Source organism: Mustela putorius, unplaced genomic scaffold, assembly GCF_011764305.1.
Source record: "Mustela putorius furo isolate JIRA1106 unplaced genomic scaffold, ASM1176430v1.1 tig00000083_pilon_pilon_pilon, whole genome shotgun sequence".
NCBI classification, from domain to species: domain Eukaryota; kingdom Metazoa; phylum Chordata; class Mammalia; order Carnivora; family Mustelidae; genus Mustela; species Mustela putorius.
In genome coordinates, this window is record NW_025421273.1 from 44,250,611 (window position 1) to 44,274,267 (window position 23,657).

General features: G+C 42.2%; 1 protein-coding gene across 1 annotated transcript; it reads left to right on the forward strand.

Annotated features, from left to right (window-relative positions):
• The first annotated feature begins 291 nt into the window (after nucleotides 1-291).
• On the forward strand, nucleotides 292-13,301 carry CHRNA9 (cholinergic receptor nicotinic alpha 9 subunit). The gene is made up of 5 exons (XM_045069329.1): nucleotides 292-394; nucleotides 2,333-2,478; nucleotides 3,384-3,538; nucleotides 8,928-9,460; nucleotides 12,660-13,301. The coding sequence occupies exons 1-5, from the start codon at nucleotides 292-294 to the stop codon at nucleotides 13,199-13,201; spliced, it is 1,479 nt and encodes a 492-aa protein (XP_044925264.1). The 3' UTR covers nucleotides 13,202-13,301.
• The last annotated feature ends 10,356 nt before the right edge of the window (nucleotides 13,302-23,657 follow it).

A 23,657-nucleotide genomic window follows, 5' to 3' on the forward strand; every position in this document is an offset into this window, starting at 1 on the left:
CCTGTGACCTTGTGACAAGCAACAGCCACTTCTCAAACGGAGCAGAGGTTGAAAAGATGACTGTGTTCTCTAGACATAACTTTGAATTTGGGTGGCGTTTGCTTTTAGCCTTTAGCATCTTTGCCCTAAAAGGCAGAATTGCCCCCTTGAAAGTATTGATTTCGTTTGGATGGTGTTAACATTGGTAGGATAACATCAACTATTAACTATTAAAAAAAAAAAAACCAAAAAACTGTAAGTGGCCCATGCGAATGAACTGAGTTAGTTAGAAGCAATCAAAGATCACCAGGGATGACTATCTTCCAGGCTGCCGCCGAAGTAGCCAGCAGCAAGTGTTCAGAGCACCTGTCATCAGGGGCTGCTCGGAGTGTCCCAAGGAATCAAAGAGACATAGGTAGAGAGTCTCTAACCACGAGAAGGTATCACCCAACGGTCTTCAAGTGACATGTGGCTGAACGACAAGGAAGAGGGATGGTGTTAGCGTGGGGAGCACATGAGGTTGAACAGGTGGCTTGGATTCTGTCTCTGGTCCAGCGCTGCTAGAGGTGAGCCCCACACATCTCCAGATCTCAGTTTCCTCGTATAAAAACAAGGTGCTCAACTCAATTTCAGAAGGACTTTTAGCCTCTGAGATGCCAGAGCAGATGGTTTGTTGAAGGAGGGCCCGAGGTTTTGCAGCTGGACCTGGGTCATCTGACGGGTGAGTCAGACTGGGGACTTCGGGAAAATAATGTCTTCCCAATCAACACCGGGGCACAGGCGATTAGGAAACACACTTAGCTGACAGCTTGAGTGTCTGTTCCATTTGGAGGATAGATTCCTGAAGAGGGACAGGGTGACTCATCAGACTCTGTAACCTGATGAAATGGAACGATCCAATTTCCTTGCTCGGATTCCAGGCAATCAAATGATCTTAATTTGCTTTTCTGAGGCAGGTTCCCCAGGCAAGAAGAGGGATAAGTTATGGCAATTGGAAATTGACATGCTTTCATGGGAGCAAAATTAGATCATGTGGGAGAAATGAGTGTGAAATAAATAAAGTAGTATTCAAATGCAAAGAAACAACATCCCAGTAATGTCACCATTAGTTATGAATAATTTTTGTGATGATTTGGTTAACCTTTGAACAATTTTTTTTTGTTTTGTTTTTTTAGGGCTAGTAAATATTGGGTGACTTGGTGATTCTAGACATTCTAGATCTTCAAAATCAGAGGCAAAATTTACTGACATTTACATGGCGCTTTTGCTGAAGTATCACAGTAGAACACTAGGTTCCTGGTTTCCAGCTCAGGAAGGCTCAGCGCTGTAGGGCTAGGAAGGGTTCAGGCTTGCAGTTAAACCTAGGTCTTGGCTCCAAATCCTAATGGCAGCACTGCTTCCAAAGGGAGTGAATGCCCCTCTCCAGGCCCCTCCCTCCATGCTCACACATTACCACACAAGGTCTATGCCGGACCTTGAAGGAGTTGAAGTAGAAGCAGTTCTGGAGATCATGGAATTGCCTCTCTTTCCCTCTTCACATGCCCCTTGAAGCGCATTCATAGAGCCTTTCCAGAGGATGCCCCACAGTGGGGTCTACTTGTCTTCCCTTAGTCCTTAGACTCTGGCTGGATCTGCTTGCCGCAGGTGTAGAAAGCACCTAGCTCCTTCTGCAGAGTCTCAGGGGGTATTGGGCTCCTACCTCACCTCCTCTGAAAGTTTGTCTGGATGCTCCTGCTGATGGTGGCTAGGGACCCTCGCTGGGACAGCTTCCTCAGATCAGCACTGCCTGCCTAGCCCACCCAGGCTCCTGCATCTCCGTGGCCAGAGCTGCCGGTCTCGGATTACTGGAGGGGAGGAGGGAGAGCCCGTCTGGATCTCAGGACCTCGGGGCCCTCCGTGCACTGCATGCCTGCGCTCTCCATCTGCTTTGGTGAGACTCTGGCAGAGTGCGATCTTTGTACCCAGACCCTTCCCATTCAGAGGGAAGTGGAAGACCGCTGCCTCCTTGAGAATTTCTAGAAGCTCAGGAGAATGATGAACTGGCCCCATTCCTGCATCTCCTTTTGCTGGATTTACTTTGCTTTCTCCAGACTGAGAGGTAAGAGTCTGATGGGTGTGTAATCATTTGGGGCCATTTCTTTGGTGGGACTGGACCAGCAAACAGAACAGATACTCTCACTGCGAGAAAATGTTCATGCCTTTTATTGACTAGCCAGAAAACTAACTCTCGTGTACCCAAAGCTTGTCCCTAGCTGATACTGTGTCAGGCCCAGTTCTAGCCCTCGGTTTGCTGTTCTTTGCCTTGAAATATACATGACATCGAATGTTGATCCCAGTCCCTCTTTTTGAGCAGCTGTAGAAACAGCAGATGGAAAATACGCTCAGAAGTTGTTTAATGACCTTTTTGAAGATTATTCCAATGCTCTTCGTCCAGTAGAAGATACAGATAAAGTCCTGAATGTCACCCTCCAAATTACACTTTCTCAGATTAAGGACATGGTGAGTAAAATAAAGTGGTGACTATGAAATTGTGCTTAGGATGAAACTTGCCGCGCTTTCCAAAGAGATGCATTACCTGGAATTTGAGAGGAAATGAGACCAGACAGGAACGTGTACAAGCTGGTGGGGGAAGGGAATACCAAGGAAGGAAGCTCTCTACAAAAGTCATTTCGCTCGATGTTACATAATCCTGGCCATTAAAAGTAACAGTCTCGATTGTCTAAACAGAGATGGTGTCACAGATACTTGATTCCCTTTCTATGAAATGTCCAAAACACGGAGAATCCTGGAGACAGAAAGCAGAGTGGTGGTTGCCAGGGACTATGGGAAGAACGGGGGAATAGTGGGTGATGACTTGATGGTCATAGGGTTTCTTTTTTGAGCTGACAAAATGCTCTGGAACTGGACAGTGGTGATGGTTGCGCAATATCATGAATCTACCGTAAGCCACTGAACCGTCCATTTAAAAATGGCTAAATGGTGAGTTTTCTATGAATTTTATTCCTGTTTTTTTTTTAAGAAATACGGTGTTTTAAGATGGCATATCTTGTTTTGTGCTTGTATGTGTTTAATTGCATAAAGTTATGAAACTGTATTTCCTGACTTTCTCATTCAAGTGAGTCGTTGGTTCACCAATTTCCAGAGAAATGTGGGCTGTTGATCTATGAAAAGATCTGATGCCTTGAACGCCTGTTCACTTTACATTCAGAACACTAAATCAAGCAGAAGAAAAAGTACGGCTTTTGCAGTTTGTTAAAGGGAGAGACTAGAAAAGCTCTCATTTATTTAGTGAAAGTAGATTTGTGCTTTTGGAATTTCTTTTGCAAAGAACAAATGCTCCAGAGATGGAAAGCATTTGGTTGAGGTGTCTACTGGACAGAGTTATAACATGGTTATTTGTACAGGACGAAAGAAACCAGATTCTGACTGCCTATTTATGGATCCGCCAAATCTGGCATGATGCGTATCTCACGTGGGATCGAGACCAGTACGATGGACTGGACTCCATCAGGATCCCCAGTGACCTCGTGTGGAGGCCTGATATTGTCCTATATAACAAGTAAGTACAAGTCAGTCATCGCTCAGGAATGAACTTATTGATTTAATAGAATTTAAACACAATGAGAAAGGACTGTTTTATACACGCTTGAAGTTAAGTTCCAATTCATTTACCTAGGCCCTAGAATGATGATCATAAGATCTTAGATAATAAAATAATAGGTCATAAAAGCTTAGAGCTCCTTCCCCCTTTTGGATGAGATACTCTATTATAGGCTCTACTGGTCTTCTAGGGCTGTGGGAACACAGGACCACAGACTGGGGGGCTCACATGGCAGAAATGTATTCTCTCCCAGGTCTAAAGGCTAGATGTCCAAGGTTGGTTCCTTCTGAGGCTGTAAGGAAGAATGGGCTCCACACATCTCCTCTAGGTTCTGGTGGTTGCTGGATGCCTTTGTTGTCCCTGGACTTGTAGAAACATCACCTTGATCTTTGCTTTCCTCTTTACCTGGTGTTCTCCATGTGTGTTGTCTGTGTCCATTTTGCCCCTTTTATAAAAACAAAAGTCGTTTTGGATTAAGGGCCCTCCCTACTCCAGTATGATCTTGTCTTAACTAATTATATCTACAATGACCCTATTCCAAGTAAATTTACCTTCTGAGGTGGCGGGGGCTAGGATTTCGACATATAAATTTTGAGGGGGAGGGGACATAATTCAACCCATCATAGTGGTGCTCCCTTCCCCAAGATCATGTATCAATAACGGTGATATTACTAAGATTAAATCAGAATGGACCAGCTAGCAGCTGACCTGTGGATTTTGACATTGGAGTGGAGGATAAACTAGATCGTAAGATCATCAGTTACCCTTTCTTGGTTTCAGGGCAAGGGGCTTCATGTAAAGGGATAGAAGGGATATGTTTTTCAAATTGTAAAGTGCACATGAAGAGTTTTGTTAAAATACAGATTTGGATTCAGTAGGTTGGGGTAGAATTTGATGTTCTGCTTGTCTAGAAGCTCCAGAGGTCAGGGCTGCTAGTCCTTGGATCAGACTTCGAGAAGGAACCACATTGGTCTATCACAGTTCAGGTTCATTTGCTCCACCTGTTGTCAAAGGAGCTTCTCTCTTCTTATTCTGGAACTCAAGCTCTTGTGGGTTGGGAATGGTTCCTCTTTGACTCAGAACAGGGTGAAGGAGGGGCAGTTCCGGGGGGCTTCCTGAGAGCTCAGCTTTCTAGTGGGTGTGAGTTTCTCTTTAGGAAGAGACGGGGTGGGTTGCAGCCTGGATTTTAGTCTTGTTCCTTATTCGGATAGCTCAGCCAAGGGTCATGACCAATTATTCATAGCCCTGATCCTGCTGACCATTTTCCACTCTGGATGGCCAGAGGGTCCTTCCATATTCCTTTCCAAGCAAAACAATGTCCCAGGGTTAGTGCTTTATTATACCGGTTCACTCCCCCCTTCTCTCTCTCTCTCTCTCTCTCTCACACACACACACACACACACACATATGGCAAGAGAATAAACCATGTTGTCCGCTAGCTCCTCTCACTCACAGGGTGCAGGTAATCAGAGAATAGAGTTGATACAGACCACTAACAGCATTCTATCAGTTCTAACAGTTCTTCCTGGGAAACAAACAGAATGTGTGTTCTCTTCTTCCTCCTGCTTTGGTTGGCTGAAGAAGTGAGTAACTCTTACTGACATGCTTCTTTGCAAGCTTGCACGGTCACCTAAGTTAAGCCTGTCCCAGTCCGCGCTTATTCTAGAAGCCAGCTGTGTGCTCGTGGGCTCACGCAAACCTGCTGTGGCTTTGGCAAATTCTTTCCCTTTGGGCCTTGAGATGTGTGAGTTCAGTTCCCTTTCCCTTTTCCACACAAAATCTTTTCATTGCACTGATTAATCAGCTCTCTTTTGTTACTCTGGGTTGACTCTTTAGTCCTCTCCTCCCTCCTGTTACACACCGATCCTTTATTCTGCTTTGCATTCTCCTTCTCGGTAATGTCAGAGTTTTATTACTTAGAGGAAACTCTAAATATGGCTATGGTTGGACATCATTTGCATTCCTATAACTAGCTAAAATTAGGCCACGAGAGACTTATAGGATCAGGCAAAGAAGGGACCTCAGTCATAACCATTTCCCTGACCCTGGTCCTTCCAGCTGAATCCCTGGACCTCTGGACTCTTCTGATCCCAGATATAATATTCTCATTATTTCTCAGAAGCTGGCATAGAACCACATAGACCACAAAATGGGCTTTCTGAGTGGTGGTGGGGAGAGGAAAGAGGGATATGTGGTAGTGATCCAGTCAGGTGTGATAAAGATAAAGCTTCACATCTAGATTCGCCGCTGGAGCCTGACTCAATGGGGCTGAACTTGCTAGGGTGTGATTAGGTTCAAGATGGGTCTGGGAGCTACTTCATGGGAAGGGTAGTTGAATTTGTTGATGCTAGTTTGGAAGCCAGAAGTTCTTGGAAAGACTTAATGGAGATGTTAAGCAGTGAAGGAGAAAATAAGTTAGAGAAAAGAGAAATTTTCTGTAGAGGACAAAAATAAAGACAATGACAAAAGTTAAAGGGAAGATAACAATTAAAACTAATCATAATGCATAACTTGAGCAATCACTATTCCCAAGAAGTAGTGAGCTTTTTAGCAATATAGTTATTCAAGCAGGTATTGGCTCTGCTATCAAATCAGTAAAGAGATAAATAAATCAGGGCTCAAAGTTCTGGTGAAGTTGTTTAGTCTAAGGGTATGGCCGATATGCTGGTTAGTGCAAGAGTCTGTAAGGATTCCTGACATTAGATTGGGTAGAGACTGGGTTATAGAAATTCCAAATGTGCATTTGTTATGAAAGAGTTCTAATGGCCGGGTTTTCATGGGCCATCTTAACCCTTGGATTTTAGAGCTAGTGAGGAATTGGATACCCTGTCATATTCAGAAAGATCTGTCTGGAATTTGGCATTAAGGTTTGCTTAAGTCATCTTGTGGTTGAGAAAATGGCAAACCTGTTAGATGAGATTGGATGTAAAGGAGGGGAAGAGGAACAGGTTTGAGGAAAACGATGATGAGTTTGGTGTGGGAGTTGTTCAGTTTGGGAGACCAAAGGAATGTGCACTTGAAGACAACCAAGAAGGGACTGAAAAGGCAATCCTCAAGCCTGGAAAGAAGGTTGGGGAAGAGATATCAAAAGCCCTGTGAGCCCTTATAGAACTACTCAAGGAAGGAGAGAAAATGGCTGCAGATAAAGTTGGTGAAACTCTTCACTGCAGACATTTACAGAAGACACTTAAAAGAAATGGCTAAAGGTGTAGAAGGAGAAATAAGACAGAGAGTTGTATAATAGAAACCACTGGAAGAAAGGATGTCCAGGAACAACCTACAGTGTGAAATGCTTGGAAAGAGTTGAATAGGATAGGTACCTAGAACAGGTTTTTAGATTTGTGTGTTTGCAAGTCATGAATGGCGTTTGAAAGAGCACATGTTGGGAAGAAGCCAAATTGCAAGAATAAAAGCAAAATGGGGAGGGAAGTGACAGCAGTGTGTATCACTTCCAGTGTGTGGAAGGAGAGGCGGGGTGTGGGAAGTGCCTGAGAAGAAGGGAAGTTGGTAGGAGAGACTGGGGAACGCACTGGGTAGGGTCTCGATGGGTCAGAGAAAATAAGAGCAACCAAGAGAAGGAAATTTGTGAAGGAGACGTGGGAGGAAATGAATCACAGTACCAGGAGGGAAGTTAGCCTTGGAAAGAAAGAGGGGGACTTCTTTTTTTTTTTTTTTTTAAGATTTTATTTATTTATTTGACAGAGAAATCACAAGTAGATGGAGAGGCAGACAGAGAGAGAGAGAGAGAGGGAAGCAGGCTCCCCGCTGAGCAGAGAGCCCGATGCGGGACTCGATCCCAGGACTCTGAGATCATGACCTGAGCCGAAGGCAGCGGCTTAACCCACTGAGCCACCCAGGCGCCCGGGGGGACTTCTTTTTGATATGGAATTGTCCAAATAGTTTCTCTCTGATCTTGAGATGTCTTCTCTTATACCAAGGAAGATAGGATGGGTGAGGGATATTCTCAGTTCATCACAGTGCTCACTTCTCATTCCGCTAACTATATCCATTTCTCATCGCTACAGAGGTTAGGTTCAGGGATTTTCAAAAAACTTCATCTTATTATCTTCATGGAGACTATATTAAAGATCCTTCTCTTTAAACCCTCCTTATTAAAGACCCTCATTAAAAATTGAGCTCCACACATTAACTGTAATGGTCTGATTTGGTCCGCTTCAATCAGACCATTACAGTTAGTGTTGTGGTGCCCGATTTTGAGAAAGTGGGAAAAAATAATTTAAAAACATGCCAGTTCTTTGATCCAGCAAATCCTCTTCTGGCAATTTAATGTAAGGAAAGAGTCAGTGGATAAATGCAAAGATTTGACTATAGCATCACTTGTAAATGCAAAACCTGGAAAAGACAATGTTGAACACCGATGGATTGATTAAATAAGTATGGCATAGCTATATAATGGAATATATAGGACAACTATTTGCCATGAAAATAGTGTTGTAGGAGAATATGAATGAATAACCACATTTTAAATTTTGTATCATATTTTGGGGGGGGGTAATTAACTTTTTAGATTCTGGGATAATTTTAGATTTCCAGAAAAGTTGCAAAGATGGTACAGAGAATTCCCATACACCCTTCCCCTCGTTTCCCCTAATGTTACATCTACTGTTACATCAAAATAACATAGTGCATTTGTCAAAACTAATACAATATTATTAATTAAACTATAGACTTTACTTGGATTTCATCAGTTTTTCCACTTTTGTGAACTTTCTCTGTTCCCGAATCCAATCTAGGATACCTTACATATGACATTTAGCCATAATACATTTTGTAGGGAAAAAATTATAAGGAAGACTGGGAAACATGCATTAAAAGTTAATAAAAACCTATCATTTAGGGTTGTAAGCATTGGAAACTGACTTTGGCTACCTTCTGAAAAAAGGAATTTATAGGAAGGGTATGGTACAGCTCACTGAATTAAAAGGAAAAAAAAAATCAATGACCAGTTCTTATAAAGGACAGACTGTATAGACTGGTACTGCTCTAGGGTTTGAGAGAGCAGGGACTACTGAGCTGGTTTATTGATTTGTTTTATCTAGATGTTTGACTCATTATACCTGGACTAAGAGAGCAGCTTTGGAAATGAAGAGGAAGGGACATAGAGCAGGGATGCTTTAAAGGAAGAATCCAAGAAAAGTTGGCCCAGAGTAGTTATGGGAGAGAGAGGTAGGGGCAAACTGGAGTTGATTCCAGCTTTCAGCCAGGGTGAGGTGATCCATTGCCAGAGACACTGAAGGGATGGGCAGAGGTTGGTGAACTGTCCAGAGTAAGGAAGTTGATGAGTTGTCTTGACAAGCAGCTTTCATTTCCCTCCTCTGACCTCCAGGGCTGATGATGAGTCTTCTGAGCCCGTGAATACCAATGTGGTCCTGCGGTATGACGGGCTGATCACCTGGGATACGCCAGCCATCACCAAGAGCTCCTGTGTGGTGGATGTCACCTATTTCCCCTTTGATAACCAGCAGTGCAATCTGACCTTTGGTTCCTGGACTTACAACGGCAACCAGGTAGACATATTCAATGCCCTAGACACTGGAGATCTCTCCGACTTCATCGAAGATGTGGAGTGGGAAGTTCATGGCATGCCTGCTGTAAAGAATGTGATCTCCTATGGCTGCTGCTCGGAGCCTTACCCGGATGTGACATTCACTCTCCTTCTGAAGAGGAGGTCCTCGTTCTATATCGTCAACCTCCTCATCCCATGTGTCCTCATCTCTTTTCTGGCTCCCTTGAGTTTTTATCTCCCAGCAGCCTCTGGGGAAAAGGTCTCCTTGGGAGTGACCATCCTGTTGGCCATGACTGTATTTCAGCTCATGGTGGCAGAGATCATGCCGGCCTCAGAAAATGTCCCTCTGATAGGTGAGTTCAAGCGCCTTACTCTTTGAGCCTAGCTTTAGTGAGTGGGATAACATCTGTCCTTTTAAACTCATAACCGTTAGGTCAACTTCAGACTCAACACAAGCTGCTGCAATTATGCGGTGTGGTGTGGTGTCTTCAGTTGGCGTCTTTCAATACCGAGATGGCTGTTTTCCAGAACTGGGCTTATTGTCTCTGGGTTTATACAAAAGAGGGAGGGGAGGCGACAGTTTAGAGGAGGGGTTCTCAAAGTGTGATCCTTGGATCCACAGGGCAGCCTCGCTTTCGAAATGCAGATTCTCAGGGCCTACCCCAGACTTCCTGAATTAGACACTCTGGGGTGAGCCCTGGCAATCTGTTTTAACAAGACTTCTGGGTGATTTTCATGCACTTTCTGTTCCACTGGTTTAGAAGTTAAGGCTCTGATTTTGAAGTTAAAGAATTCTACATTTGAACTCTGATTTTACCACTCATTTCTTCATGATCGATCTTAGGTGAGTTACTTAGTCTTTTAGTTTCTGCTTCATCACCTGGAAAGTGTGTGTAATTGCTACTCCATGTGTGGTTGCTTAGCGTGGAAGCTGGCATATGGTAAGTACACCTTCAGTAGTGACTATTATTATCTTTTCACAGCATATGGGATGTCTTCTTGGGAAAGAGTGGCAAACAGGATAGAAATGGTTGACTGGATTTTGCAGCCCATCATGTACCCTTCATAGAATAATCTTTAACCTTTATTGGGTATAACAGAGGTGGGAGAGCTTGTTAAAATGCTGGTGCCTATACCCAAAGAGTGTGATTCAGCAATCTTTGCAAGAATTTGGAACCTGAGGTGACTTTAGGATGGACCATAGTTTCCAAAGTCTGCTCTAATAGAATGTCCTTATAAAGGGTAGGCTTAGACACAGAGACTATGACCCCTTCCCACCCTCTCATCTTTTCCCTATCTCGTTTTTTTTTTTTTTTTTTAAAGGATCTTATTAACTTGTTTGAAAGGGAGAGAGTGAGCACAAGTGGGCGGAGGGGCAGAGGAAGGGGGTGTAGCAGATTCCCCTCTGAGCGGGGAGGCGGGACTCAATCCCAGGACTCTGGGGTCATGAGCTGAGCCAAAGGCAGATTAATGGACTGAGCTCCCCAGGCGCCCCTCCCTACCTCATTCTTAGACCTTTCCTAATGCTACCAAGCGCCACCAAGGACCTACTTGGCTCCAAGACCTCTGCTTCCATGACTTGCTCTTGTACTAGATGCTTACCAAAATCAGAAGCTAAACATAATTTCTTTTAAGATAAACAATGAGGAGGAATTTCAGAACATGCAGAGACTTAGAGACCGATATGAAAGGGATGTTGTACTGCTCTTTTATCCTCTACTGAATGCAATATTACCTGATACTCAGACAATACCACACTGGTTTTCTTGTTTGGAGATTTCTTCCTTGTTATGTCTCTCCAAGCAAAAAAACACAGACACACCAACACATGGACACAAATACATACAGACACACACACGCATTTTTGAGAACTAGACACTGAAAGTTCTCTCCACCGCTCCCGCCTACCACTAATAAAGAGGAAGAGGTGTACTGGCATTTCTGTGACCTCTCCTGAGACAGGAATGATGGACTGTGATGATCTGTAATCATAGTCCCATTTGAGGCAAGACAATTGGTAGGTCACTCTCTCTTCTTTAGCAGGGACATTCAACAGCAAGTTGGTTAAAGTTCTAAAGACAGATGTCTTGAGATGCGTCTCAGGAGTTCTACAAACATTATTTATTCTGTTTCTGTGATAATATAAAATGTATCTTTTTAAAAAGGGTGCACACAGAACATATCTGTTAACAACAACAACTTGTTATTTGCAGCCCCTACGACATGCACTTCCAATCTTACAGAAATGTGCTTAAGTGTTCTGCTAAGTGTAGCATTTGATCTAAGCTTCTGGCCCATGGTCTCTACTGTATTAAAACAGGCCCCATTTATTCTTAGTTTACTTTGAGCTTTTAACAAATAAGTAGATGATGCATATTATCAAATGCATTGTTTTCATCTGTTGAGATTATCATCTGAGTTTTCTCTTTTGCCTCATTAATATAGTGAATTAGGTTTTCTGATGTTGAACTAACTCCTCCTTCATCATGATGAAGTACCATTTTAAGACACTACTGGATTTAATTAGCTGACAAGTTTTATACGACTTTCTAAAATATGTCTATAAGGAAAATGGCCCTAATGCTTCCTTTCCTGTTACTTTTGGAATCAAAGCTAAAGTGACTTCATAAACTAAGCTAGACAGTTTTCTCTCTTTTTGTATTTCTGGAACAACTTGGTTTGCATGATATGAGTTATCTGTCTTTTAAAAGTTTGGTAAAACTCACCTATAAGACAAACTCTGGAGCTTTTCTATTCCAATTTTCTTTTTTTCTTACACTAAATTTGATGTCTTATGTATTTCTAGAAATTTCATCTAGGTTTTCAAATATATTATCATACAGCTAAATATTATTTTATTGTATTCTAAATTTCTATTCTGTTATTTCTTCTTTTACATTCTCCTTCCCTCTCTATCCCCCACTACCTCTATTCTGTGAGAGGCTTTATCAAAGGTTTATCAATCTTACTCCTTTTTACAAATAGCTTTTGCTTTTCTTCATCTTTTTGGTTTTATGTTCTGTATTTTCTAAGTCTGTGCCCTTACCTTTATTATTTCTTTCCTTAATTTTCCTTTTTCATGAATATTGCTTTTTGCAATCACACGTTAAAGACTAACAGTGACACAATGGCTCCTTCCTTACCCATAGTAATGAGGTCTGAGGACAATTCTGAGAGCTGTGCAGGATCGTTGTTTGTTGAGAGTAGAATTTTTTTCACATCACGATCTCTGCCAACACTTGGAAACCTTTAACTCAGTGAAGGGACAGTGCTGAGAACTTTACACATACCCTCTCAATTAAGCCTCATCCTATTTCCATTAATTAGATCCAATAATTATACCCATTTTACAGAGGAGAAAGCTGAGGCTTAGCGGGATGGTCTAACTTGCTCCAGGCCACCAGTTGAGTGAGTGGTGTATCTAGGAAGTTTGACTCAGAAGCTTATGCTGGTAACCATTAGTGTCTACAGGTTCTCTAGAAAAGGTGTTTGTGTATTTTTGAGCCAAACACAAGGACAGTTTAAGCTAACTTCGTTGTGGTTATTTTCCAGGCAAATATTACATAGCCACAATGGCCTTGATCACAGCTTCCACTGCCTTGACCATTATGGTGATGAACGTCCACTTCTGTGGGGCTGAGGCCCGGCCGGTACCACACTGGGCCAGGGTCGTCATCCTGAAATACATGTCCAGGGTCTTGTGTGTCTATGATGTGGGTGAGAGCTGCCTTAGCCCCCGCCACGACAGGGAGCGAACCCATCTCACAAAGGTATATGGCAAGCTTCCAGAGCCAAATCTGCAAACAGACAGGAACAAAGGACTTCCCAAGAAGAAGGAAATAAACAAACTGGTAAAAAATGACTTGGGGTGCCATGGTGAGAATCCGCAGGATGCTGACGGTTACTGTGCTCGGTACCAGATGCTGACGAGGAATATTGAGTACATTGCCAAGTGCCTCAAAGACCATAAGGCCACCAACTCCAAGGGGAGTGAGTGGAAGAAGGTTGCAAAAGTCATAGACCGATTCTTCATGTGGGTTTTTTTCATTATGGTGTTCGTGATGACTGTCTTGATCATCGCAAGAGCAGATTAGTGAGCATTTGGTGTGTGGAGACAAATCAGTAAAATTCCTCATGATCTACTCCAATATTTTTCCAAGTCAGATTTACATACACACACACACACATGCATGTAAATACATATGTATAATTTATATACACAAATAAATATATATCTAAAATGTAGGGGTTATGTTGTGCTTGCTTGCTTGCTTTCTTCCCTTTTTTTTAAGATTTTATTTATTTATTTGACAGAGAGAGATCACAAGTAGGCAGAGAGGCAGGCAGAGAGAGAGAGAGGAGGAAGCACGCTCCCTGCCGAGCAGAGAGCCCGATGTGGGACTCGATCCCAGGACCCTGAGATCATGACCTGAGCCGAAGGCAGCGGCTTAACCCACTGAGCCACCCAGGCGCCCCTTTCCTTTTTTTTTTTTAAGTAGACTCGATACCCAGTGTGGAGCCCACTGTGGGCCCAAACTCAGGATCCCAAGATCAAGACTGAAGCTGAGGACAAGAGTTGGCCACCCAACTGACTGAGCCATCCAGGCGTCCCTGCTGTGTTTACTTTTTATTTTTAATTTCAAATCAATATTATAGCTACCTGTTGAGTTTAGCAGGAAAAAGAACAATTGTTAAGCAAGAGGTCCAAAATTTCAAGGGTAGGAAGATGAAGGAAATAAAGAAGGATACCTTTGATAGCCTACCAGAGTGGTAAGTGGCTGGCTTCTAGATCACACAATTATTTAAGGGACAGAGGAAGACTCTCAAGCAGATTCCCTGCTGAGCACAAGCCCCATCTCACAACCCTGAGATCCCAACCTGAGCTGAAACCTAGCTGTTGTTTCACCGACTGAGCCACCGTGATGCTGCAGTCCTCCTCGGCACTTAGCCCCTCTTAAAACATGCTTTAAAAAAAGAAAGCATAGGGACCCCTGTGTGGCTCAGTGGGTTAAGCCTCTGCCTACAGCTCGGGTCATGATCTCAGGGTCCTGGGATTGAGCCCTGCATAGGGCTCTCTGCTTAGCGGGGAGCCTGCTTTTCCCCCTCTCTCTCTGCCTGCCTCTCTGCCTACTTGTGATCTCTGTCTGTCAAATAAATAAAAAAAATCTTTATAAATAAATAAATAAAAATAAAAGAAATAAAAAGAAAAAGAGAAAAAGGAAAAGAAAAAAAAGAAAAGAAATAAAAATTTTAAAAAAGAAAGCATGGATTCCTTAGTGCAATTTTAGTTGCCATGTTTCCTTTCTCAGGACTAGTGCAATTCAAGTCATTTCTCAAATGATGGAATAAAAAATTTCATCCCATATGAAGAAAGTCTAAGAGTCAGCAATTCAATGGGGAGGAGAACTTTCTTCATGATGATGATGTCATATGTAGTGGTTATATTTTATATAAACCCTAAAAATGGAGTTGTTCTTGCATTTAGTCTTGGACTTACACAAGATCATCAGCAAACTGGGCTCATTCATTTGTTCATTCAGTTATTTACCATGCCTTTGTTGGGTTTGTCCTACACACAACAAAACTACATGATTTACATTTGCACTGGGTGTCAGAGCAAATCTTATACAGAAGTCTCATCCTTTTTGATCTTCACAATAACTCTGTGAGCCAGCCAGGCAGATACTTCTAGTCCTTTTTCTCAGGGAAGGTTCCTGTGTCAGAGGAAGGTGGATGGAAGTGACCTACCTTCTCAACATTCGACGAGATGGTAAGGGGAGCTGGGATTCAGATTTTCATCTCTGTGACTCTGAGTTTCATCTCTGTGACTCTGCTAAAGTCACCATGCTTTTGAGCATGATAGATCATGATTTGAGACAGGAGAGTCTGAGGGATTCTCATTCTGAATTTTGAATTTCTGCCCTAAATTATTTCCTGTGCTTCTCTACCTTTTTTCCCACTTTCAGTCAGATGTGTTGTCACATTCCTCCCACTCCTACCTTGATGACAGTGATCCAAGAACTGATAACCATTTTCTAACTTCCACCTCAACTCTTCTTTTACCGATAGAACAAACAAACAAAATGAACAGAAATGGGGAGAAGACAGGGGTTTACCTAGGAAAGAATGGAGGATATTTGGTTTAAACATGTGGACATTTTTTTTACTCTTACATTGACTTATTTGAAAAGCATTTGTTGTGCACTTACTATATACTGAATGTCATGTCAGCTTTGGAGGGAAAAAACACTAAACATGGTTTTTGGCCCTCCAGTTACTCATGTATTGCTCACAGTTCAGTAGGGGACACAGTCAAGAAAATAGACAAATACAATATAGTGTCAGTGAAATAAAGTGAGTAGAAGGATTGACAAAATGCTGTGGGAACAATGATGTTGAAACTGTTTGAGGGAAAGCTTGGGAAAGACTTTGTAGGGGTGTAACATTTAATGTGGGCTTTGAAGGATGAGCAGGAGTTTGCTAAACCGAGAAAGAAGTAGGGTAAAGATTAGAAGGCATTAGGGATTAGAAGGCATTAGGGAAAAGATAGGAGTATGAGCAGAGCTTAGAACAGAGGCCTTGGCCTACTCATGGAATGGATAATGAGGAATTAGAGAAATGTATCTGGGAATCAGACCACTTTTTATTCTTTATTTTAATTATAGGAGTACATCAACTAGTTATGGCTGCATTCGACTACAAATAACAGAAAACAATGTGATGTGACTTAAGTAGAGAAAAGTTATTTAGCCACACAAAGGTAAATCTAGAGATACAAATTTCAGGGATCTTTTCATCTTCTGTGATGTTTTAAGGTACTAAATTTGTGATAATTTGTTAGAACAGCAATAAAAACTATGATAGTACCCAAGGAACAACGCTGAGTATATCATTTTTCCCATGTTCTAGATTCTTTGTTTGGGATAGAATTGTCTACAGTCAGACTGAGATGTTTCAATTGATGCATGCTTAAAAATTTTGAACTTTATCCCCCAAACACTGGGGAGCTGCAAAAGGATTTTAAGCGAAAGAGTGATCGTGTCAGATTTGTGTTTCAGAAACAAGACTGTGGGGGCATCTGGGTGGCTCTGACAGTTAAGCATCTGCCTTTGGCTCAGGCTATGATTCCAGGGTCCTGCGATTGAGCCCCCACATCCAGCTCCCTGCTCAGCGAAGAGTCTACCTGTACCTCTCTCTCTGCTCCTCACCCTGCTTTTGGACTCTCTCTTTCTCTTGCAAATAAATAAATAAAATCTTAAAAAAAAAAAAAGGAAAGAAAGACAGAAGATGTGGTGGCAATTAGATTATAGAGAAAGGAGAGAAAAGGCAGAGAGCTCTGTTGGCATGTTTTTTTAACCAATTCAAGAAAGTGATAATGAAGGCATGACCCAAGATGGCGGAGATGAATGAATGAGTCATTTATGACCTAAAATGAAGTATTTATGGCCTACACAGACAGGACATGGTGACAGAGTGGATGTGGGGTCAGAGAGAGAGAGTGGCATTGAGCATGATTCTGAGTTTCCTATCCCAGAAAACTGAAGCAAAGAGTAGAGGAGGACTGGGTTTTGGAGGAGAGAATTCTGTTTAGGACACCTTGTACTGGAAATGCCTGTAGGACACACGGGGGGAGATATCGAAGAAGTAGTGAGGGGGGAGGGATAGGGTGGCTGGGGGATGGACACTGGGGAGGGTATGTGCTATGGTGAGTGCTGTGAACTGGGTAAGACTGATGAATCACAGACCTGTACCCCTGAAGCAAATAATACATTATGTTAATTAAAAAAAAAAGTACTGAACACGTGTTTGGAAATTTGGTGAAAAGTGAAAGCTTACAAAAAAGACTTTACACTCCAATTAATTGTTAAAATATTTATGAAGTGATTTCACTGGGCAAGACACAGCACCACAAACTGAGAGACTGAAGTGAATAGAAACACATTCTTTGCCACAATTCCAGATGATTATAATCATTTTGTGGCATTAAAGCATTTACCCTGTTACACTGTCATTTCTTCATTTATGCGTCTGTGTCCCCAGGTATGAAGAGATCCTCTCTGGGCCTCGCGCCCAGAAGTTCTGTCATTATTCTCTTTTTATCCATTGGGATAAGGATATTCTCATTGTATGCAACAAAGGGCTTCATGTCGGGTCATCGGGTCATCGGTTGTGAAGCTATTGTTAGTGGATGAGCAAGTGAAAGGAAGAGCTGTATGAGGGTCTGACCAAGTGCTTTCGAAACACAGGTGTGACGGGGCTCTTACCCCAGGCAGTACACCGAAAACAAATCCCGGATGAATGAAAGACTTAGAGGTAAAAGCAAACAAAAGTGAAAGTTTTGTAAGAGAATCTAGGAGACTTTCCAAATACAATTCTGCACATTAATTAATTTAATTTAATTTTAAGATTTTATTTATCTCTTGACAGAGAGAGAAAGAAGGCATAAGCAGGGGGAGTGGCAGGCAGAGGGAGAAGCAGGCTCCCCCCTGAGCAGGGAGCCCAATATGGGACTCGATCCCAGGGCCCTGGGATCATGACCTGAGCCAAAGGCAGATGCTTAACAACTGAGCCACCCAGGCGTCCCATCACCTTAATATGTTTTCCAATGTGGTGACTACATGAAAGCAGAACCCAGGGTTGCTGAAGAAGAGGACCAAAGGGGTCTGGTTCGAACTGGTGGTCAGCCTGTTGAGGAAGTGACATTTAAGATGAAAGGCTGAGAAGGAGTCAGCTGGAATAAGAGTTGGGGAAAGTGCCAGGTCGCAGGTAGTGGGAAGGTCAGAATTCAGGCTCAAGGGCAGAACAGGACTTAGTATTATTTGAGAAAGCGGAAGGAGGCCAGTGGGAGCCGTACAATCAAATCAGCAACCCGCAAGAGAGCAAGGGAGGAGATTGGCAAGGTGTGGAGGCTGCTTCCTACAGAGCCTCGCAAAGTTTAAAAAAACACCAATGACTTTGTTTATTGTCCCACTGCCTTGCTGCGCTGAGGTGCGTACCTGGGTCTGTTAAGGTCCTGACCTTTATTCTTTCTCCTTTAGTCTCCGTGTCTACTTTTCCATGAGCTCATTGCTCAGACCAACACTTGCCAACACAGCCATGGGCAAACCTGGTAAATGGGCTGTCTTGGTCAAACTGGAAACACAGGTTCTAGAAGGTCTTAGGAAATAGTGGTGAAGCCACCAATAATGTCATCAGCCAGCATAGAGCTCTCTGCCCACTTCTTCCTTCCTATCAGATCACACCATTGAAATAGGCTTGGCTGTTGATACTTCATGAGCTGGTCAGTATAGCCAAACCTCTCTAGCTCTTACAAAATAAGGTCCATGACAAAACCTACCTTGTGTTTGCGTATCTCTCTCTCTTTGCTCTTCCCAGCCAGGCTTCCCCTTTGCAACATTCAGGGCTCCAGCAGGATACAGATGGTGGGCTCAAATCAGGACGGTTTGTAAAAGGTTAATAAAGGACTAGTATAGAAGTGTGCGGGCAGGATGTAGAGAAAACTAAGGGTGGTAGAGAGCACTAGAACCAGCAAAGCAGATCTATTACCACTCTGAGTGAGGCCTGAGGGGAGCCAAGAGGAAATGGTTACCTGAACCCAGCTGGAGAGAGTTGGGACCTTTGGTTGAATGAATGCAGCAGGCTCCATAAGTGGGGAGTTGGGGGAATATATATCCCCACCCCATTCCGTCTTCCCTCCAGTCTCCTCCTGGGGCTCACATTTGGCCAAACTCAATTGAGTCACTCAACGGTATTCTATTGATGTTGCCGTTGATCTGGGACAGGCAGCAGAGTGGCAAAGGGTAGAGCATGGATCTGGAGGGACAAAGGGGGGAACATCTGGTACATTCCCTCATTCTTTGACTTCCCTCTACATTTAAAACCTGACCTCTTGTCATCCCAATCAACTGAAATTGCTCTAGCAAAGTAAACCATTCGGTAATTGCCAAATCCACGGGACACCTCTGAGGTCTCTTTGCTGCCTTCAACACAACTGACCACTTCCTCCTTCTTACCCCATTTCCCCCTTACCCTCTGTGTTACCCCTTTCTGCCTCTTAAATGGATAATCCTCAGAAACACTGGCTGTCTCCAATTCCTCTCTTCTCTGGTATAAGTTGATGTCCCTCAGCGTTGGGTCCTCGGCTCTCCTCCTCCATGGTTTTTTTTTTTTTTTTTTTTTTTTTTTTTTAAAGATTTTATTTATTAATTTGACAGAGAGAAATCACAAGTAGACAGAGAGGCAGCCAGAGAGAGAGAGAGAGGGAAGCAGGCTCTCTGCCGAGCAGAGAGCCCGATGCGGGACTCGATCCCAGGACTCTGAGATCATGACCTGAGCCGAAGGCAGCGGCTTAACCCACTGAGCCACCCAGGCGCCCCTCCTCCATGGTTTTTACTACCACATACAGCCTGGTGGTTCCGAAAACTACATATTCAGTCTTGCACTCTCTTTAGTTCCAAACTGAATATAATCTTCATGTCAGCTGGGTATCAACACTTCAATGTCTCATAGGGCTTCAAATTCAACATGTTCCAAACTAAGCTTATTTATCTATATTTCACCCAAACCTCCTCCTTTTCTGTGCTTCTGTGTCATTTATCTGTACTACCATCAACTCTATCATCCAGGCTAGAGATCAGGCAGTTATTCTGGTTTCTTATCTAACTCCACATCAAATCAGTCATGGATCCTGTCAATTCTACCTGCTAAGTGGTTTCAAAACTGTCCTCTTTTCTCCATACCTCTGGCGGTTGCCTTATTTAAGATCTTTGTCATCTTTGCTTGGACATTGCAGTAGTACCTTCAGTGAACCTCCTGTCTCCAGTTTCTTCCCCCTCTAATTCATCTTCCTTGCCACTGCCAAACTGATCTTGTGACTCTTTCACCTAAAACTTTTAAATGGCTAGCCAAATACCTACAAGTTGGGTAAAGTCCAACTTCCTTAATATGATACAGCAGCAATTAAAAAATGTGTGCATATGTGTTTTCTTTTCTGCTGCTCTAGTAAGAGGTGTTCCTTTGTTCACTCTGGGAATATAAATTATCTTCTTGGCATAGGGAGTAACGACTCTACTATGTCTTGGAAGAGAAGTAATCAGACCTTTCTTGTTTTGAGAGTCTGAGACCCCAGGAGCAATTAGGGTCTTTATTATGAGAGAGGTTTCGAAATAAGACCTTTGGTGTTTAATGATTAAAAAAGGAGTTGCAAAACTGGCTTCCTATCCTGTGCATGTGACCCAGGCTGAGCTGGACATATACCCTTACCTGAGACATTGAATCTTAAAGTTCATATGGGAGAATGAATATTAAATACTGACAGTCAAGAAAAATATGCAAAAGATGACCGTGAGGGGTACTTGCCTAAGGAGATAGTGGAGGTGATATAAACAAGTGAAATTAGGATTAGGCTAGAAATAGACAAATTCAAATAAACAAAATCAGTGGAAATGAATTGTGATTCTAGAAATGGACCTCAGTGTATGTGAGAATTTAATATATGTCAATGAGGGTAGTTCAAATCAGTGGGGAAGGGCTATCGTTAAAAAAGATGCACCTCTATCTCAAATACCAATGCTAATTTTTAAAAAGATTTTATTTAGTTATTTGTCCAGAGAGAGAGGGAGAGTAAGTGAGAGGGAGAGAGCATGAGCAGGGGAAGGGGCAGAGGGAGAAGAGGCTCCCCGCTGAGCAAGAAGCCTGATGCAGGACTTGACCCCAGGACCCTGGGATTCTTACCAGAGCCTAAGGCAGAGGCCCAACCAACTGAGCCACCCAAGTGTCCCTACAAATACTAATTTAAGATGGATTAAACAAAACCGAATAATAGCAATCCTGTAAGAAAATCTAAGAGGACTTCAGCAAGATGGTGGACTAGGAGATCCCCTCCTAATGCCCACTCAGCAACGATTTGGCAGCCATTCACAGACCAAAGTGCCTTTCTGGGAGCACTGTGATATCCAGATAGGAGACTAAAACCCTAATGGACCCCAAGACTGAGGAGAGCCATTTTGAAAAAGCAGGCACATGTCCAGGTAGCAGACTCATCAACTGTGGTCCTGGCTCCAGACCTGGAGACACTGCCCATGAACTTGGATACAGCCTATTTGACCTTGGCCCTGCACCAGAATCATCTGCCAAGAGACCCAGAAGGAGACACGCCCATCCATGTCCCCAGAGGTAAGCCTGCCAATCTCCGTTTGACTTTATATCCTGAAATAGCCCTGCATCTGGGCTCCAGCTCCTCTCAGCATGGGCCAAGAGTATCCCTGTCCACCCAAGAACCCACAAGGAGACATACCCAACCATGCTTCCAGAGGTAGATCCAAAGGTAGATGTCCTCAGTCTGACTATGATCTTAAAGCAGATTTATGACTCAGTTCTGGCCTCTAAGAATTTTGGGGGGGAAAGGTAAATGAAATTGTCGGACTTTTAGCTAGATTAACCAAGAAAAAAAAAGAGAGGACTGAAATAAATAAAATTATAAATGAAAGGATATTATAGCTGACACCACAGAAATACAAAGGATGATAAGAGACTATTACAAACAAAGACACCAACAGATGGGACAACCTAGAAGAAATGGACAAATTCCTAAAAATATATAATCTTCCAACATCAATCTTGAAGAAATAGATAATCTGAAATGATCAATTACAAGTAAGGAGATTGATCAGTAATCAAAACTTCCCAAGAAAGAAAAGCCTAAGACCAAATGACTTGACTGGTGAATTTTACCAAACATTTAAAGAAGAATTAATTCCAATCCTTCTCAAACTCTTCCAAAAATCAAAGAGGAGAAAACACTTCCAAATACATTTTACAAGGCCAGCATTCCTTTCATACCAAACCAGATAACGACACAAGAAAATTACAGAACAATATCCCTGATGAACAAAGATGGAAAAATCCGCAACAAAATACTAGCAAACTGTACTCAACGGCACATTAAAAAGACCATGTGCTATGATTGGGTGGGATTTATCCCTGGGATACAAATCAATAAACATGATACATCATAATGAACAGAATGAAGGATTAAAATCTCCATCTTAAGGGCATCTGGGTGGTTCAGTCATTAAGTGTCTGCCTTCAGCTCAGGCCAGCTCAGGCCATGATCCCTGGGTTCTGGGATTGATCCCCACATCGGGCTCCCTGCTCAGCGGGAATTCTGCTTCTTCAATCTCCTGCTCCCCTTGCTTGTATTCCCTCTTTCACTGTGTCTCTCTCTGTCAAATAAATAAATAAATAAAATCTTAAAAACAAACAAACAACAACTCCATCTTAAGTGTTCTCATCACCACACACATGAAAAAATGGCAACTGTGTGAGGTGATAGATACGTTAATTAACTTGATTGTGGCAATCATTTCACAATGTGTACATGTATTAAATCATCACTTGTTACACCTTAAAAAATCATGTTGTACTATCTAAATATGTATAATTTTCATTTGTTAATCATACCTCAATAAAACTGGGGAAAAAAAAGAAAGAACATTCAGGAGACTACCTGTAAGCAGCAGAAGAGACTTTCTAAATTGAGGTATAATGATGTATAACATTATATTGGTTTCAGGTGTACAACATTATGATTTGCTATTTATATATTGTGAAATGATCACCTCCATAAGTCTAGTTAACATCCACCTCCCACAGAGTTACAAAACTTTTTTCCTTGTGGTGACAACTTCTTAAAACCTACTCTCATAGCAACTTTCAAATATGTAGTACAGTATTATTAACTATAGTCACTGTACATTATAGCCCCAAAAATTATTTAGGGAGGTCTTCTTAACATAAAGTAGAAAACAGAAGCTATAAACAATAAGATAAACATATTTGATTACATAAAACTAAAAATTTTAGAAGTACCTGGGTAGCTCAGTTGGTTAAACCTCGACTCTTGATTTCTGCTTAGGTCATGAACTTAGGGTCATGGGATAGAGTCCCATATTGGGCTCCCCAGTCAGTGGGAAGTTTGCTTCTCTCCTTCTCCCTTTTCCTCTGCTCATCCCCCCCATTCATGTGCTCTCTCTCAAATAAATAAATAAATAAATATAAATAGATATTTAAAAAACAAACAGGGGCACCTGGGCAGCTCGGTTGGTTAAGCATGTGCCTTCGGCTCAGGTCATGATTCCAAAGTCCTGGGATCAAGCCCTGCATCCTTTCTTACAGAGGAGTCTGCTTCTCCCTCTCCGTCTGTCCCTCCCCTTGCCTGTGCTCTCTCTCAAATAAATAAAATCTTAAAAAAATAAAAAATAAAACAACTAAAAATTTTATATGACAAAAGATATAATGAATATAGTTGATGAAAAAGTCAAATGATTAAATGCAGTCTTAGATATGCCAGTAGTACTGTTAATATTCAAAACACTCATACAAACTGATCAAAAGAGTAAACAACCCAATCAAAAAAATGAACAAACAATAAGAAAAGACAATTCACAGAAAAACAAATTGATATGGTTAGAAGGCATATTAAAAGTTGCTAAATTAGGGGTACCTGGTGGCTTAGTCAGTCAAGTGTCTGATTCTTGGTTTTGACTCTGA

What these genes read in the sequence shown, in the direction of transcription:
- CHRNA9 (XM_045069329.1), top strand. Translation starts at nt 292, where the DNA reads ATGACTATCTTCCAGGCTGCCGCCGAAGTAGCCAGCAGCAAGTGTTCA. An exon ending in AAGGAATCAAAGAGACATAG is followed by an intron (nt 395 to 2,332) that starts GTAGAGAGTCTC and finishes CTTTTTGAGCAG; the next exon opens with CTGTAGAAACAGCAGATGGA. An exon ending in AGAAAATGTCCCTCTGATAG is followed by an intron (nt 9,461 to 12,659) that starts GTGAGTTCAAGC and finishes GTTATTTTCCAG; the next exon opens with GCAAATATTACATAGCCACA.